This window comes from Calypte anna, chromosome 9 (genome assembly GCF_003957555.1).
Source record: "Calypte anna isolate BGI_N300 chromosome 9, bCalAnn1_v1.p, whole genome shotgun sequence".
NCBI lineage: Eukaryota > Metazoa > Chordata > Aves > Apodiformes > Trochilidae > Calypte > Calypte anna.
Window position 1 is genome coordinate 10,564,812 of NC_044255.1, and position 18,712 is coordinate 10,583,523.

The following is an 18,712-nucleotide window of genomic DNA, read 5'->3' on the forward strand; positions in this document are numbered from 1 at the left end:
ACAGGGGCTTCCTGGTAGGCAGCCAGTGAATGAAGTCAGGTGGAATTTGCCTTCACTTGATTATAATCAGCTTTGTCCCTTTGTTGATGCCACCTCACCTCACTATTGCCACCATCTCATCCTGCCTTGTATTGTCATGAATCTCAGCAGGGAAATAAAATGAGGCCACAGTAACATATGGGAGTGTCTTGGCAAGATTTGGTTGGTTGTTTGAAGTGTTTTTCCTTTTTCTGGGTGTAGGAGCTGAAGTCAGAACTGCATGTTGTTTTGTATTTAGGGATTATTATTTTTAGAGCAGCAGCAGGTCTTAACCTCAGCACGTAATCTTCTCAGGTAGAGAGCCACATGAGGCAGCAAGGTGTGCACAAAGTGTCTGTTGAGTTCAGAGTCATTGATGCTGTGTATAACTTGAGCTTTGAAAGGATAGATGCTGAAAGCACTGAATTGTGTGATAATTTAAAGCTCAATGACTCATATTCATCTGTGTCAACTTCTGTTTCAGGCATGGCAGATTTGTGATAAAAGCTTTTTATAAAATGGATCCCAACTTATGTAATTCTTAGTACATTGGCATTCTCTCTGTTGAGCGAGGGAGATATGAGACTGTTGGATTAACTGTGGCCACAGTGCCACTGATTTTGAAGTGTGCATGTTGGCATGTTCTCAGTAGCCAGGGACAACTCATATAGAGGGAATCTCTGGCACATTTAAAGGCTATCAGGGCCAATTCTTAAAAACACCAGCTGAACCTCGTGCATTTGGTTCTGCCAGTGGTTTGCCTAGGATGTCATCCCTTGGCTATTCATAGCAAACCCCAAGCTACTTACAGAGAAACCTCTTACCAGTCACTTTCCACAAATGGTGCGTATACCTAAAGGTACTTAGAGAAAATCCTTGAGAGGTATTTAATGCAAAAGCAGTTAATCTATTTGGTGTTTTTCAGAAGTCCCCACACACCACTAGCAGGGAGAAGTGCAGGGTAGCTACAGCACAGCACTTGGGCCAATTACTCATTTTTTCTCAACCAGGCTCTGCCACCCCAAGAGCTTGCCAAAATGTGTGACATGGGGGGACTTGACAACCTGATTGCCAACACGGCCTATCTGCAGGCAAGGAAGAGTGGAGATGCAGATGCCAAGGAGATGCAAAAGAGACGTAGGAGTCTCTCACTGCCCAAGATTGAGCAATGTGGAGAGGTTAGACAGTCTCTTGTTGCTGATTATGACAGCATCTGTGAGCAGCAGCCTATTGGCAAGAGATTCTTCAGAGATTTCTTAGAGACTGTGCCAGAATATGTGGTAGCTAGGGACTTCCTGGATGAGGTGTCAAGCTGGGAGTTGGCAGAGGACAACATCAAGAGCAGTACCATGGAGAATATATTCACCAATTTTCTTAAGACAGGCGCCAAAAACTATTTGTCTTTCATGAGTTCTGACTTGGCCAACAAATGCCAGACAGCTACTGCAAAAGACTATGAGGCTATCATACAGCTGGTGAAGGACGAAACCAAGCAGTTCCTTAAAGACAAGCCCTTCCAGGACTTCCAGAGCAGCCCTTTATATGACAAATTTCTCCAATGGAAAGTTTTTGAGAAGCAGCCGGTAACTGAGAAATACTTCTATGAATTCCGAGTGCTGGGCAAAGGCGGCTTCGGAGAGGTAAGAGCTGTACTTTTAAGGATGTGGGTCAACCCCTTCAAGACCAGCAGATGGGTTTGCAAAGAGGAACTCAGAAAATGGATTAAGAAATTGTCTAAGGTTTTGCAAAACTTGTATCTTCAGATTGCCCATTTCCCAGAAATTAGGCTGAATTTGTTAGCTGTACTGTATTACAGACTCCAGATGCCTATTAGTGAAGAGCTACTCCAAAATTTTTGTTCTTTAACACTTCCAGTAAAAAGCAGGCTTCTTTGCAAAAGCTTGCATTAGTGTTCATATAGTTAATTATTTGTCTGGTCCTTGGGACCATTTCAGCCTGTGCTAACTCCCAGGTCATTCCCAGGTGCTGTTTAGGGAGTAGCCCAGATGAGAATCTGTGCCCAAAACAGAGTATGAGTAAGGCTACCTTTTTCTGAAGTGGAGGAGAGGTTAGCTATAAAGGTGTGTGCATATATGCCACTTAGTTTCACAGTCAGAGAATGAGTCCTTGTTTATTTTATTTTCCGATGCATTTCTACTAATGGTGTCCTCAAGAACCTTGCATAAGGTCCACCATATACTGCTCTGGAATAGAACAGATTGTAAGATTGTTTTCTCCTTATTCTCTCTGCTAATATACTCTGCCACAGAATTTAGCATCAACAGCTATTAATATGTGTCTGATTCCCCAGTTCCTCCCTCTTATTACCTTGGATATAGCAGTTCTTATATGCAGAATTCCTTCATTACCTTTTCTTGTGCATCTTGCTTCCCTAGGTTTGTGCCATCCAGGTAAAAAATACAGGCAAGATGTATGCCTGCAAGAAACTGGATAAGAAAAGGTTGAAAAAGAAGGGTGGGGAGAAGATGGCACTACTGGAGAAAGAGATTTTGGAGAAGGTCAACAGCCCTTTCATAGTCACACTAGCTTATGCCTACGAGAGCAAAACCCATCTGTGTCTTGTCATGAGCCTCATGAATGGTGGCGATCTGAAGTATCACATCTACAACGTGGGAGAAAGGGGCTTGGATGTGAACAGGGTCATCTATTACTCAGCTCAGATCACCTGTGGGATTCTGCATCTCCATTCTATCAAGATCCTGTATCGCGACATGAAACCAGAAAATGTCCTCCTGGATGATAATGGTAATTGCAGACTGTCTGATCTTGGATTGGCAGTGGAAGTTAAAGAGGGAAAGACCATCAATCAGAGGGTGAGTACAAATTCATTGAACCTGGGCTGTGGGAAGGGGAGCTGGTCTATTTCTAATGCATTATGATCCCAAGGCTTAATTCCCTAGGATTTGTTCTTTGCTAAGGACCTTATGTGGTCATTTCATTCTAAGAGACAGGTGGTAAGAAGATTTGGTTGATTAACTTTCTAGGCACTATATGTAGTAAAATAATTTCTCTGTGCAGTAAAATAATTTCTCTTACACTGAATCAAATTGACATGCTATTTCTCTTAAGATAAACTCTTGAACCAGTCATTTCAGAGTGGTTAACAGAGGTGCCTTGTGCATTAAGCAATAGTGCATAGTCAGGGATTTAACCAATTAATTGTTTAAATAATGAGCTGCAGTTAAAGATATGACTCCTTCCATATTCCATTTTTGCTCCAGGAAGAATACAGTTTCTTCCAGGTTACTCTTCTTACAGATCTCTCTGAAGTGATGCTACTGATGGTATTGTAGGTGTTCCTGGTGTTGTACAATAAACACTTACCGTCCTTCCTCCCCTCACAAATTATTCCTGAAAAAGTTAGCAGACTTTTTGCAATGTTGGTGCCTGTGTGTATTGTATGTGTAGGAAGAAAGAGATGAGTGACCAGCTGGGTTCTTCTGTGTCAATTTGGCTGTGCAGCACATCAGCTGTGCCTATAGTCATCCCAAACTACACCAAATTGGTAATAAAGTCATGAGTTTTACACAAGGAAGATGTATTTATGTAGATTAACTGTGAAAAAAGTGTATTTCTCCCAAGGTGTCTGGAGCTTAAAAGTGTATATAAATAGTCAATGAGAATATGAAGAAATGGAAGCAACATAATAAACAGGTCTCACTGCCTTATGTTAAACTCCCCAAGTCTTTCAATTAGATCTGTAGAAATTTAGTAGGTGACCTGGTAGTTACCTTTTGCATCATGCTTGAGGTACACACTCCTGACATTGTTACTTCATACAGTAACTTGTATTTTTTCCTTGCCATTTAAAAATTTGTTTTAGGCGTTTTTACTCCTCAGTGAAAGAAAATACAGAAACTGATATAGATAGGAAATAATTTTAAAGTAAGTTCTGTTGTGTTTTAGATACAGATTCTGTGAAAGCTAAGGCAAGTTTTTAAATAGAACTTAGGTGAAATGGGGTTGTTGTTTTGTTTGTGAAGGCGGCATTTTGATCAGTGAACCTAAAGCTGGAAACCTTACTGTATTTTTCAAGTTACAGATGCATAAAGTTATTGTGATCAGAGAAAAAGAATTGTCCAAGGATATTTTTTGCTACTTGCAAATATGGGGGTTTTGGCAGAAGGAAAGCAAAAATAAAGTGTATTTAGAAATGTCTAACCATTTCTGTTATTAGTAGAATCTCAAAGCAGTAGTGGGCAAGGCAATTGTTTCTGTGACAAAGTCCCCCAGTTGCTATAATAATTTTCCCTCTGTTGTTCACTGTTTTTAGAAGCACTATTCACTGTTATATGGGCACTCTTATTAGAGGGCAAACAAAAATGAATTCTGTATTACACAACTTTGTGTTACAAGGAGTTTCTGTTGAAAACTGTTATTTATATAGGAAAGTGAAATAGGAGAAGGAAGAGGTTTTTTTTCAATATCATAATTATGAGGAAGTTAAATTAACACTGATTCCCAGTATTACTTTGCATTTCTATAAACTGACCCTATTTGAGTAATTTGAAACCCTCTACTAAAAACCAGTATGTGAGCTAGATATTACTGTTTTTTATAGTAATGCCACATGCAGGAAGACCTAAAACATCTTTGCAGAATTTGTTGCATTGTTCTACCATGTACCCATGTAATAAAAATACTGCTGTTAAATTAACTTGTTTACTAATCATGCTTACATTATCACTTACTATAAGCAGGAAGTTTTTATCATAGCATGCTTTTTGAATATAGCTACTGAAATGTTATCAGTTCAGGAACCTAAATGAGACAAGGTAATTGTATAAGTTTGGGTTCTTCTCACCCAAAAAGATAGATACTTCAAACCATAAAAAAAAATCCTAGACTCTCGCATATAAATAAATGCACATCACCCATACACTGGCTGTAGAATCCATAAATCCCTTTTGTAAATCTTGTTAGGTGATTAACACTGTCACATGGTACAAGAGACTAGTTAAAGAGTACCCCTTTTAGATATTTTCCAAGTTTTTGGTGAAGATTCCTATCAAACTATAATTTAAAACTATAATAAACTATAATAAAAAACCTGTTCTATAATAGAAACACCTTCCCATGTTAATGTTATATTGAACATTTATAGGCAGCTGTAATTGGTACAGTAATAATTACAGAATTTAAAAAACTTCAATTTCATTAAGGTGCACTGATTTATATATGAGACGTGCTAGCTGGTTTTAGAATGAGGGAACTGAAAAAAAAATTAAAATACACAAGGTTGCACAATAACACTCGAAATTAAAGAGGTGTAAGGCATTTTAAATCTACATGCAGTGTATTTTTTTTCGTCATGAAACAGACATGCATTATATGGGATATTCTGATGTAGATAAAAAAAATCTGTGCAATCTGCCTAGAAATGTGTGCATGTATACTTAGGCAGAGTTCTTAACTATCATCACTGGAAACAGAAATAAACTTGTTTATTTTAATGTAATGTAATTGTAAAAGATACATTGTAAATTCATGTAATGACTGTAGAACTTTAAGAAACACCATCATGACTTGTTGCACACCTGTGCCTGTAGCATCTGTGTTGATCATACCTTGCATAGACTAGATTGTATTTTAAGATTACTCCCTTTTAACTGTTGCTAATCTCTTTGTTTTACATAATTGAAGTAGGCAACAGGGGGGAGCTGAAAGCCAGCAAAGATGGCTTTTCCATAGGTAAAATGTTTTGTCATGTTACCTACTTGACTGATCTGGAACTAGTTCTTTTTACTTGACTCAAAGATGGGGCCTCCATCCCAAGTTTCTCCACTTGAACACTAACCTGGCATCCTTTTTCTTGAAATCTATGCAGCTTTTTATCATAAAACTGAAAATTCACTTGTTGTATGTGAGTCAAATGCCCCTGCCCTTATCCAAAAGAGTAATACTACTTCATTTCATGAGAATGGTTGTGAGAAAAGTGAGCATGTCCTCCAGATACATAGATATACAGGACCTAACTCTGCTTTTCCTGAAGTCACTGCATATTTGCTGTTTATTTTGGAAATAACTTTGATACCCTGGCTGGGTATGACTTTTTGTGCAAAGCAGCTGTTGCATGTAAATTATGAAGTGCTTCTGTGCAGATGCATGTGAACTAGAGAACTTAAATACTGACATAATTGTGAAAAATAAAATCAGATTAACATATTCTTGTAGTATTTATAAAAGTGCATTACTATCTTCAGAGGTTTCAGGCTTCTTCCCAGTTTTCCTATGCTATGTTTTATATATTTGAAGGACATCATAATATTTTTATAGGAAAAACATGTTTTAGTTAAAATATTACTCAAAATGTCCTTTTGCCCTCCTGCATGTTTGTTTATTATAAGATTCTATTTCTTAGGAAAACATAAGAATATCTATTTAGATGTTCCTGAAACTTGCAGTTTAATTACAAGGCAATTGAGAAGCTGGAGGAGGGGTCAGATTTCTGAAATAAAAAATAACTCGGCAAGCTATTCCACAGTTGACCTTTGATCATTATCACATGGCATTCTTATTGAATAAGATTCTGTAAAGATTTAGTCTTCTTTTGTGTTTGAAAAATGACAGCTCTTAATTTGCTCAGGATTGAAGTGACTTGCTTTTATGGTTTCAGACCCACTGTTATGCATTTTTAAGTATGACATGTAAAAGTGGTTATGCTTTACTAAGAGATCTTCTTAAAGATTTTGATATTCCCAATTGCTGTGAAGTTGGTCATCATGACAGGTATTTCAGATCTTTAAGATCTCTGAAACAAAGTTTCCAGAATCTGTTCTTGGCCGCTATGAATGCCATGGCCATAAGAGTGAGGAGAGCAAAAATTATTTTATTAGCTCGTTCTGCCTTCTTCAGTTTTGGTGATGGCAGAAAGGATTCTGTAGTAATTAGAAATTAATGAGAATGCATTGTGTCCCATGAAATGCTTTTCTTGCAGGGGAAAAGCCACCCATCAGACATGTTTTTTCTGTCTGGAAAAAGGTATTGGAACTCTAAGATGTAGCATCAGTTCTCTGTGCATGACTTTTATCCTTGTTCTTTATTCAGTTTAATGTGACAGTAATTAATGCTATACTATGTTCTGTAAAAAGAAAGAGATTCCTTATCCAGTTTTTAGAGCTAGTAGAGAGCTTAACTAAGCTCTTTGGAACATGCAAAAATGCTATGTAAGTGCTAAATACTACTGGTTAGTCCCTTTGTCTCTTGAGACTCTATATTATAAAAGATAATATACGATTTGTAATGATCTCATTGGTAAATGATCTAACTGTCCACTTGCTTGTTCAGTATCATCAGATTGTTTTTATTTTATTGGGTAGGAAATGTAACACTTGGCTGACAGTGTGATTGTTTGTACTGTTGATTTGACAGCTTTGACCAGAAGCAGCATTGCAGGAACTGTATGCTAAAGGATGGTGAGGAATGTAGTACTTGCATTCATAGTGGGCCACATGTGCCATTCCACTCCCTGTGCTGAGTAATTTCAGTTAACAAACATGTAATGACTTTTGAATTAAAACAAAATAAAATCCTGACATTACAGATATAAGCAAGTGATAACAGTGGGCTTGGTTTTGCTCCTCGTTCAGTTTTAAAATCTGCTAGTGAAAGGTAGCAGGTTCAGAATATGTGGAGGAGGTTCTTACCACAGTGCTCTTTTGCAGAAGATGTCGTATAATATAAAAATTAATCTAGGTTTCAATGGAGAGCAGACAACTGCTGAAAGACAGCATCGTTGAGAGAAACCATTTCTGTCTCTGGAAGCCCTTGAGCTGCAAACAGCTGGAGTCAACTATTAGAGAAATACCAGTGTACATACCAGGTTTTCACAGTCTCCCTTATGCATCCATTTTTTTTTTTGCCAATTCACAGACCATAAACTGGCTATATGAGCTTCTGGTCAGATGCAGCCATTACACTGTCTCCTTTGGTTAAATGTAAAAGAATTGTACCTCTAGTATCAGTCACAATCCTGAAAGATAAAGGTGGATGAAGTCCTATGGATTTCAGTGGTAGGCAATAACTGGGCCTCATTCACATTTGGACTGCTTAACCTACAGGGGCTGTGTCTGCACTGGAGGGCCCGTCCCCTTTTCAAGGCAGCTTTCATCTTTTCCCTCAGGCTGTTGCTGGACAGAGTTTCTTTTTGATGTCCCCATATTGTGAAAGCCACCTTTGCATTGTGCTTTGGTATGTTATTTGCATTCATTTTAAAGAGCTACATGCATACATACAGAGCTATGTGGATGGAGAATTTTGTCCCTTCTAATACTGTTTGTGGAATATTTTGTAGTCATTAAATAATAAAACCATAAACAACTCTGAAGTAAAGTAGTATTACACCCACACTGTAAATGGGAAATGGTCAGGGGAAAGTGAAGGGGAAATCATGTTGTGTGGTCATTTATGAAATTTCCTTGATTTCAATGACTGCTGATATCTAAGCCTGAAAGAGTTAAAACCAGTTGTGGATTTTTTTTACTAGTCCAGTTAGTGACTTGGAATACAGAGTCTATTTTGTTTACTTTATTTCTAATACAGCAGAAATTTTGTTTGTCCCTTTTGTGCTTTTATCTGTGTGGAGTTTTTTTTGCAGCAGATAACTTTCTCTGATGAAATTCTGTCCCTCTGTGAAAATGAAAAAAAAAACCCAACCTTTGGTCTTGACTTAGGTGTAAGCATGTGGGATTTGGTAGCTTCTGAGCTTATACTGGGTATTTCTCAGCTTTTCCTGGTACACTGAAGAGGCTGTTCTGAATCAGTAGCCTATCAGTTTTTGATGGGTTGTCCCATGTAAGGTCCCCATGCTAAGCATTAATAATATGCCAAAATCTTTGTCCTGTGAGACTTTTCAAGGGTGCCTTTTGTTCTAATTGGATTTGACTTTATCTTCGTCATCTGGCTTACTTTAATAACAAGAATAATGTGGTAAGAAAGAGTGGAGTAACTACAATTCTGTTTGACTTATTGAGTTAAATTATGCTCAGTTCCTCCTCACAGTGGCTCTTAGGAGAAAACTGAGCGTTATAAAGTGGGTGACAGAGGCAGATCTGTTCTCCTCTGCATGTTGTTCTCCTCCTGTGCCTAATAGGCATAGGACCTATTAGCTCATCTGCAGAGAAGAGTTTTCTGTGGTCTGTTGCTGCATTCCTGCAGGGTCTATTAAGGCCATTGCTGAAGGAGCAGAGGAACAGCTGGACAAGAGAACAAAGCAGGCAGTGGCACCCCTTGGAGGAAGGAAGGACCGAGCCCCAGGAAACAGCTGATGGAACTAAACTCAGCTTGTTTTTTTTTCCTCTGTTCAACAGTTCTTGTGCCATGGCAAACAAAAGATAGACATTCTGATTTGCTTTACTGTTTGGTTTGAGATAGCAATTGACTTTGTTTTGCAAAGATCTGTGGGAAAAGGTAGAGAGATCTAAATCTTGTTTCTCCTCATTTGTCTGTTTCTCTGCTGATAAACTCAAGAGATTTCTGCTTCTTTCTCCCTGGTATCTGCTAGAATCTAGGATAATAGTATCAGTGAAGGGACTTCCCTTTCTTGAGTCGGCAATCTGGATAGGATGGATGAGCATACTTCCCCCACGGGTCTCACTCTCAGAGTTTTGGTGTGCCAAGTACCCATTGACTGTACAGGGTACTGAGTGCACTAAGTGCTTCTCAGGATCACATCTTGTATTATTAAAAGATTATAATTATGTGACCTCTTAAAAATTTATGCAGGATCACATTTCACAAAAGAAACATTTGTATAATTTCAGATGAGTCATTTCTACTGTGCCCTGTCAAACCACACTCAAAGCAACAATTCCACTTTACTGAACTTCTGGACTAAGGCATCCAAGAACAGCATTTGGTCATTACCTTTTAGAGGATTATTGAAAAATGGTATTTTGTGTTGTTCTCAAGACAGAGAAATAGAGGGAGAAGCAGACCTTTTTACCCCTTTTCAAAAGCAAGTCTGTTTAAAATTTAATGACTTCTTATATTTCAAATACCTTATGCAAATAAGAACCCTGCTCATCGTCACAGAAGATGGTCTTAGGTGAAAAGCAAGCAAAAAATAGCTAATGTTTCACTAACTGCACTTGAAAAAATTGTGTGCCTCTGCAATGGCATATGATATCTGCCTTCTGTAGGAAATTTGGGATAATATTCTTTGCCTCTGTTGTACAATATTTTTTAAGGTTATATTCCATTAGACACTTTCAGGTCAGTGAAGGGGTAATTCCAAGTATTTATGTGTCTGTGTAAGATCATTTGAGAAGTCATCACTTATGTTTAAATGGTCTTACCAGAAATCCTATAGGACAGAAGAAAATACTGTGCTTGGTCTTAGTCAAAACCTAGTATAACGGAGTTGACAAGATGACAACTCAACTTCCTGAGTGTGTTTTTTATTTTGCTCATTTCTATTAAAAGAGTGAAATTTATCCATGTAAAATAAGATCTTCTAATTAAAAGAGTTTTCCAGTGAATACACATCTTCTGAATTTACTTCTAAATTGTATTTAGTGAGAACAACTACAAAGCTGTAAACCTACTGATTTTTTGAGTGATAGACATACCAATAACATATTTAGAGGTACCAGTGCTGAGGCATGGCCAGGCAATTTTAACTTAATTAGATATTCAGTACTAGCCCATGGAAAATTGATCCCTTCTCAGAAATAACACATTTATCTATTTGGTGATATCTTTTAGTTCTTTTGCTTTCTGTCTTTTTTTTTTTTCCTTTTTACTTTTGAGTATAATTTACAGTATGTTTATTTACTCCTTGGCCTGCTGCAAGTACCTTAGCTCATTTTTTTGATTCACTTTTGCTTTGGGAATCAGAATTTCCTCTTGATACATTATTATTATTATTTTGCTGCTCAAATCCCACTGCTGCTGGTGAGAGTTGTACAGTTTAAAAACTCCCTTCACTAATCAAATTATTGAGTACTACTTGTTTAGAATTTTGAAGTTTAATTCTTGTTCACATTAACTCCATCCACAGTTTCATTACAGTCTGAATGGAAGCTGTTGTTGATCCATCTCTATTTTCTATTAAATTGTGGTTGTGCAGTCCTTTTTGTCTGCAATTACAGCGTTGCTTTCTCTGTTCTTGTGAAACACAAGCACTGAAGGTTATGTGGAACATGCTCATGAAAGACACTAAGGTTGCTTAGCAACTATGGAGGAAAGAACACTAGTGAAAGGAAATAGGGGCAGCCTGAAAAGAGCTACCTTGAGACACATTTAGGATTGCAGAATTCTGGCTTTTCCACGTCATATTTATTCAGTTTCTGTATGATGATTTAAGTTGCAGCAAAGTAATGTCTTATAAGAAAGACTATTCTGTCAGGGTGCATTTTGGTGAGTGTATGACTCATCAGTTCTTCAAGGCATTAGTGCCCCAGCTTTATTTCAGTAAAACTAAGAATATTTATTGCTTCCCAGAAGAAAAAGAGACAAAAAACATTCAGAAGCCTGTTTACTGTCTGTGTTCACTAACCTGTAATGAACTTTATGGCTGTCCTTTTGTACCAAACTTTTTCCATTGCTTTCAACCCTTCCTCTGCCTTCCAGATTTAGTGATCTTGTGAGGCCAGATGGATTCTAGATTCTGTGGTCCATATTCAAGCACTTGTCCCCCTTTCTGAGTGGAGCAGTAATCACAAATAAAAAAATCAAAATCATCAAGTTCTCTCTCTATCTTAACTTAGAGAAATTCAGTGTAAACAGTACAAATTAGCTGTGGAATGATATCAGCTGCTGCAAAGCCTATATGGCTCCTCTGTACTTTGTGGTTTTAGTGAGAGAGGCAGCAGTTTGCTTTTAGCCTTTTCTTTTGCTTTCAATCTGGCTGATATTTTTGGTTTTGTCTCATTTCTGTTTTTCGACCGAATGGAGGGTTATCCTCCCTGAAGGTAAAAAAATAAAGAAAATGAACTGGATTTAATTTTGTGACTATTAGGCTTATACTGTAATTGATACTAAGATTTTCCCTCCGTCATGTGTTGTTTACTGTAGAGTATGTTCCATAATAGGTGGTGGCATAACCTATAAATTTATAGGGAGACCTGACAAACAAATACCTCAAGTTGCAAAAATTAGAAGAGTTACCCAAGCCCCATAAAATGCTTAATATCTTGAGCTGTGCTTTTATCAAATATAATTTACCCAAATGAGATCTGGTTGTAGTTACAGTTACAACTCTGTCACTACTTCTGTTCTGGTATCAGTAATGGTGAACATCTTGGATGACCATTAGTGGGATTTTTTGCACAGACATATTTTTTCATTGTTAATTAATTGATAAATAGTACTAATTCATCAGTCCTAGTATTAAAAAAATATGAAAAAAGATGTTCAAGCAACTTCTTATACAGTTATTACTGTTAATTTAATCTGGTAACTAATATAATATATATATAAAATAAGGTTATGATTACATGATTACGCATCAGATGTGTTAGGCAGTGTTGGGTCAGCTGAGGGAATGCTCTTTCAGTGGAAATCTCACATCCTCACTCTCAAGGCAGCAGGAAGTGCAGAAGCTGACTTATTCTCTTGCCTTTCAGGTGAATTAATTCCCTAGAGACAGAGAAGCAACAGGAAGTTATGTTGGATGCTGTGCCAGGCCTGGTCTGGGAACAAAGCAGGCAGATTCCCTTTCCAAAGAGTGATCAGTTCTCTTGGAGAAGGGTCCATTAGTGCTGTATATACTGGTAGTCTTTATTCAGAGAGCTCTTTTCAGTTAACAAATATCAATCTTCATTCTTCAACTTGTATGCATGTAATTATAACAGTTTTATAGTTCACTCTCAATAATATTAAGAGTTTTTCTTGGCCCTTGATGTTAGTACTTCCTCCCAGAAGCTAGCAGGGACTGCTTGTGGGAGAGCTTCCTCATGCAGCTTGGCCACCAGCTTGATAAGAGTTTTCTCATTGGCAGTAGACCCCCATGTTGGACCAGTTATAAGCACTGACTGGGGAGGGAGTGGGTGATTCTCTGTGTGATTTTTGTCTTTTTAAAATCTTTTAAAATTGATTGCTTGTTGTGCTAGTGTTGATCTTCAACAGGAAAAAAAATAGCATGGAAGAAGAAAACAAGATAAACATGAATTAAAAAGAATCCACATTTAGGCAGAATTTGCAAAGGCATTTCCCTCTTGAAGAGCATATTTGAGACAGTTTTCTCCATATGCTAAGATGTTTAAAGAGAGAAGTAGTCCATGTGCTAAAACAGAGTTATACTTCAGAGTTTCTAGATTAAAAAATGTATCAAGTACACAGAGTTTCTAGGTACAAGACAACAAAAATTGAGTTACTAATATTTTTGAAGCGTTGTAAACTAGTCTGTTTAATTGTATGTATTTTGTTATTGACATTGTATGGTAAATCTGTCTATGTGTTTGCAATAGGCTGGGACAAATGGTTATATGGCTCCGGAAATCCTGAAGGACGAAAATTACAGCTATCCTGTGGACTGGTTTGCTATGGGGTGTAGTATTTATGAGATGATTGCTGGGCGAACACCATTTAAAGATTACAAAGAAAAGGTGAATAAAGATGAAGTTAAAAGAAGAACTCTGGAAGATGAGGTGAAATTTGAACACGCCAACTTTTCAGAGGAAGCAAAAGATATTTGCCGACTGTTTTTGGCCAAGAAAAAAGAGAACCGTTTAGGAAGCAGGTATGCCTTACTCTCAAACTTGGTAAAAGCCAAATTAAAGCTACAAACAATGTTACTATTTTACATAATACACAAAGGTCAGATCTTGACTTTGTACAGAATACTGAATTTTCCCTTTGACTTCTAGGGAAAGGTGGAAAGTTTTGAAGACAGTAGGGCAGTAAGGAATTTTGTTGCAATTGCCTGGTTATCCATCCTCACCCCAGACTGCTATTAGGAGTTCCCTTCTTGGTATTTTGAGATAGGAAGCAGCCCGTTTCTCTTGCATTTTCTTTTCTAAAGGTAAAAGATTCTCAAGTAGATATCAGCATCTATGCTACCACAGACTGAAGCAGAATCTTGGGCTATATCACTTACTGGAATGATGTGGGCAAAAATCCAAATCTGCAATGTGAATATTCTTCCATGCAGATATCTAACTTGTAAGACTGCATCATTTGCTTGTACTGAATAGACCTTAACCCCTCTGCTTTACTCATGTACTTAAAAAAAACCCTTTTAGGCATTCTGGTCATTCTGAGTCATCCCAGGGAGAAAGTGGACGAAAAGGTTATTATGAGGCATAAATTCTTATAAAGCGAAACATTTTTTGTGTTTTAGAGGTAGCTTTGGGTTCGTGAAGACCAATGTGTGGGTCTCTGACTTAGCAATTTCATGTAACTGTTCAAGAAGGATTAAAATGGAAATCTAGACATTCTCATATTTAGCAGCTCTGATGTCTGATACCTGTATGTGTACATATATATATATAAATCTCTTAGTGCATTTCTAGTGAGGCAGATTGGGGATGGAAATTTTCAATATAAACAAAATATATATAATGAAAACGTAAGAAATAAATAGGAAAGTGGTAGTACCGTCTTCAAAACCCCATGATTTGAATCACTTGTGTATACAAATATACATGTCAGGTACTTTTCCAAGCTAAAGGTGGAATAGACTTAGGGACTTAGTGCAAACTCAGAGATAGTCTTCTGAATTTATGGTTTATAGCTGTGGGGAATACTTCTGCAAAATGTTACTCACACATCTGTCTGAAAGAATGAACTTTGATGAAAGATAATATATCATTAATATATACATTCTTATTATTCCAGTGATAAATGAAGACAACTACTCTTTGTGCCTGATTGATTTTTCCCAACAACTCTGCAAGGCTGCAGAAAAAAAAGTATTTTCAACAGCACATAGAGTATGTTCGACACAAAATCTGTTACTTTTAATGTTTTAAAAGCTTATTTTAAAATGTAGTATGAAAGCATTTAGAGCATCCTGCTTTACAAATCATCATGTTTTGCAGACATCTAGTCTTACAGGATTTTGTGAAGTAGACAAAATTGAGAGTAGGGGAAAATTAAAAGTAGACATTCTAAGTGACTTGGTGAAGTTCACTCAGCAAGTCTGACACAAAGCCAGTAACAGACTATTCACTTACTGTATCCACATTGCTGTTGCCAAGGGAATAATTTTAAATCAGGCTGTCTGCTGACTGTTACGTTATTTCTCAGCAGTGGGAGAAATGTACACAGAAAGGTAATTGCACAGATTATTTTTCATTTTCTATTATTTCAGATGTATACTATGCCTGGGCATGATAGAGAAAAATTCCTGCATGTACATCTTAAACAGGGTGATACTATTCAGGACAGCTGATCCTTACGTAAAGATTAGCACAGTAATTCCACTAAGGACAACAAGACCTTGTGTTATCTACATAAGTGCCTGTTGCATAAGTTAAAGCTGCTCAAGGACAGCTTTACTTTGTACACCTGACATTTTAAAATACACCACTCTTTTCCTGAAGACTCAGTGTCAATTGCTAGCTCAGGAAAGATGTAGCCTTTATTCTCCACTGAAGCTTTTTAGGATTGACATCTTTAATCCCAAGTCTGTGAAGTGAATTTGTTTTTCTTAATGGTGGAGTATCAAATTGACTGAATTTTTACGAGTCCATTTGCTGTTGCTCTTTAAGTTACAGAAACATGAGTTACACAGGAAGAGATAAATCTTTTGAGCTCTTTGGAAGATGCCTTAGCTTGTTCCAGTAGATGGCGATCTTGTAGCTTTATGTTTTTTAACTTTTTATGGTTTTGGTGGTGTCAGAAAATAAATCAGGAGGAGAAAGGCTGCAGCAATCCATTCTGGAGCCTTCACCAGCTTCTAGAAATTTTTGGTTTATGTTATTTGGTTAAAAGTGCAACTTCTATGAGGGCACCTGGCCAGCAGGACTGTCAGCACTGCTAGCCCACTAGTGTCCCAGGATGCTCATTAACTTGAACAGCAAATCTCATACACTTCAGGTTAATGGTCAATGTAAATAAATCACAGGCTCCAGGGCTACTCAAGTACTTGGTTATCAGTGGCTATTCAAGCTAGGACATGATTTTGCAAGACTATGGGTACGCAGAGGTCGTGATTCCTATTGGCTTAATCTAAACATTGATAATTGTGTTCAAAGGGCTCTTTTTGGTTAAAAACCTCATTTTTATATTGTCCAGATGGCATGCCCAGATGGCAGCATCTATCATTCTTCTGGCCATGGTGGTATGCAGTGGATAGTGGCTGGTGGGGACCTGCTCAAAAGAACTAGTCAGCAGAGGCACAAAATAACATTTTTTTAACAAGGGAGATGAAAAGCACAGCTTGTAGTTTCATCTCAGCTGTGCTCGAGTAAGGGCTAGGAGCATGGCAGGGCAGCACATGGGGAACTGACAGCATCAAGATAGAGTTCTGCCTGTGTGGCATAAGGTCCTAGAAAAGGAAGATTTTCTACAGTCACACAAATCTATTTCTGTATGTTGCTTCTCTTTATTTGCAAAGCTAAAAAGACTTCACAAATGTTTGCATTACATGTTGTTCAAGAACATGGTCTAGAAATACATGAAGGCTTACACTTTGCTAAATAGATGATTTTTAGGAAGTGGAAAATAGAAAAGCACCATGTTAGTTACTTAACATTTTCTGAGGCCAAAACCCAGACAAACCTGTTTTTTCTATATTACCACTTTTAAGACCAGTGCCATCTGCAGATCCTTGGAAGAGAATGCCTACATGTATCAATTACAGTGGACCTCTCTGCTCCTACTGTCACTAGAATTCAGAACTCAAACTTTGAGAGCCTTGGCACTAGAGGCCCAGTTCAAAACCTGTGGTTCTTGGTCATCCTTTAATGAACACATATTTGAGGCTCAAATTGTTCTTATAATCAGAATATCCTACAAGTCTCTCTATGCGTCTAATGAAATTCAATGCTCATTTTACAACAGAAGTTCTTACTGAGGTCTGCACTTGTTTTTCATAAGATGTACTTAAAAAGAAATATTTACAATTATTTTAGTCCTTTCTGGATTTTCTTTTTGGATTTTCACAATTTTAATAAAGGACTGTGACATTGGCACACATACTTGAGCTAATGTCATATTAATGACTCTCTTCCCTAAAATCTTTGCTCATTTATAAGGGTAGTTAATTTGAATTAATAGACTCCCTAAAACTGAGAGTCTTTATAGTTGAGTTTTATGATGTAAAACACACAGCTGTTTTGAATTAACATAAAACCAGAAATGGGATTTTTCACCAGTTGCCTGTTCACTGTTATTCCTTAGAGTCACTCTCTAGATGTGTTAATCCAATCTAGAGTTTAATAGATATTCTTACCCTAGGTAATTCAGAGACAAAAAATGGTTGTTGGGCAGTAAATCTGATACTCCCCCTCCTCACCCTGGTCTGTCTTCAGTTATGGTTGAAGTGATTCTGTAGATATGGGTATTTCAGTGCTGCCAGAAGCAGCACTGTGATTCTTGCATGGCACCTTGCCCAGACTAATTTACCCTGAGAGGTAAAGTAATGAATAATGGGATCAGGATGTTTTCTGCTTCAGATTTGCTTGTACTGTGCAATGCAGCACTCTTTGGTTATGAAAAAAAAAGAATAACATATATATTATATATATGCATATATATTTTTTTTTTCTTCAAAATACATGCGTACAAGACAGACACACCTGAGAGCACCTGAAATCAAACCATCATATTGATTGGCAAACTTTTGCTTTATTGCAGAAATGAAGATGATGACCCAAGAAAACATAGTTTCTTCAAAACAATAAATTTCCACAGGCTAGAGGCAAACCTTGTTGACCCTCCATTTGTGCCAGATCCATCAGTTGTCTATGCCAAAGATATTGGAGACATTGCTGACTTCTCTGAAGTACGAGGAATTGAGTTTGATGACAAAGATAAGAAGTTCTTCCAAAAGTTTGCAACAGGTGCTGTCCCCATACCCTGGCAGGAAGAAATTATTGAAACAGGACTGTTTGAAGAACTGAATGATCCTAACAGAGTAGAATCCGGGAAATATGCAAATGGAGGTGAAGCTAAGTCAGGAGTTTGTTTATTGTTGTAAACATCACATCATTAACAAAAAGAGTAGAAACCACCTCAGAACATTCTGTCTTTTGACAGTGTTTCAGAAACTCAGTGCATCTGTTTAAGAAGAACCAATCAATGTAATATGACATTGACAGGTTACGTAGGACCACCAGCTGTATAGACAATATTATTTTCCTTTGCTATAATAAAAAAAGATAATATTTTTGATTAACGGGAGATGTATAAAGATGAAGAGCCATATTTCTTTAAGAGACTTAGAATGGTAGAAATTTTCAGATACAAAAAGCAGTAATAGAGTGAAGAGGCACACCTTCTGAAAGTAACTGAGTACCATTTTGAATACAATCACTTGGTGGTTTTTCTTCTCTTTTCTTGTTATTTCCACTAACATTTCCTCTTTGTTCAACAGTTTTCAGGGAAGATTTTTTTTAACTTTCAAGTAATATTCTCAGTTAGACAATGAAGCTCATATACCATTACAAACTTGGAATCTCATTGGCTAGTCAGTCTGTCTGTTGTTTTCTTAATTTCTGTTAGTTTTTTAATTATTTCAGTGTAATATGTTTAAATTGTTGTAAAATGTAAAAGAAAGCTGTACATA

General features: G+C 37.2%; 1 protein-coding gene across 1 annotated transcript; it reads left to right on the plus strand.

Annotated features, from left to right (window-relative positions):
• The first annotated feature begins 773 nt into the window (after positions 1–773).
• Positions 774–18,327, plus strand: GRK7 (G protein-coupled receptor kinase 7). The gene is made up of 4 exons (XM_008491042.2): positions 774–1,658; positions 2,415–2,852; positions 13,449–13,720; positions 17,782–18,327. Exons 1-4 carry the CDS (start codon positions 1,056–1,058, stop codon positions 18,122–18,124), a joined length of 1,656 nt encoding a protein of 551 aa, XP_008489264.1. The 5' UTR covers positions 774–1,055; the 3' UTR covers positions 18,125–18,327.
• The last annotated feature ends 385 nt before the right edge of the window (positions 18,328–18,712 follow it).

What these genes read in the sequence shown, in the direction of transcription:
- GRK7 (XM_008491042.2), top strand. Translation starts at nt 1,056, where the DNA reads ATGTGTGACATGGGGGGACTTGACAACCTGATTGCCAACACGGCCTAT. An exon ending in GCAAAGGCGGCTTCGGAGAG is followed by an intron (nt 1,659 to 2,414) that starts GTAAGAGCTGTA and finishes TTGCTTCCCTAG; the next exon opens with GTTTGTGCCATCCAGGTAAA. An exon ending in GAGAACCGTTTAGGAAGCAG is followed by an intron (nt 13,721 to 17,781) that starts GTATGCCTTACT and finishes GCTTTATTGCAG; the next exon opens with AAATGAAGATGATGACCCAA.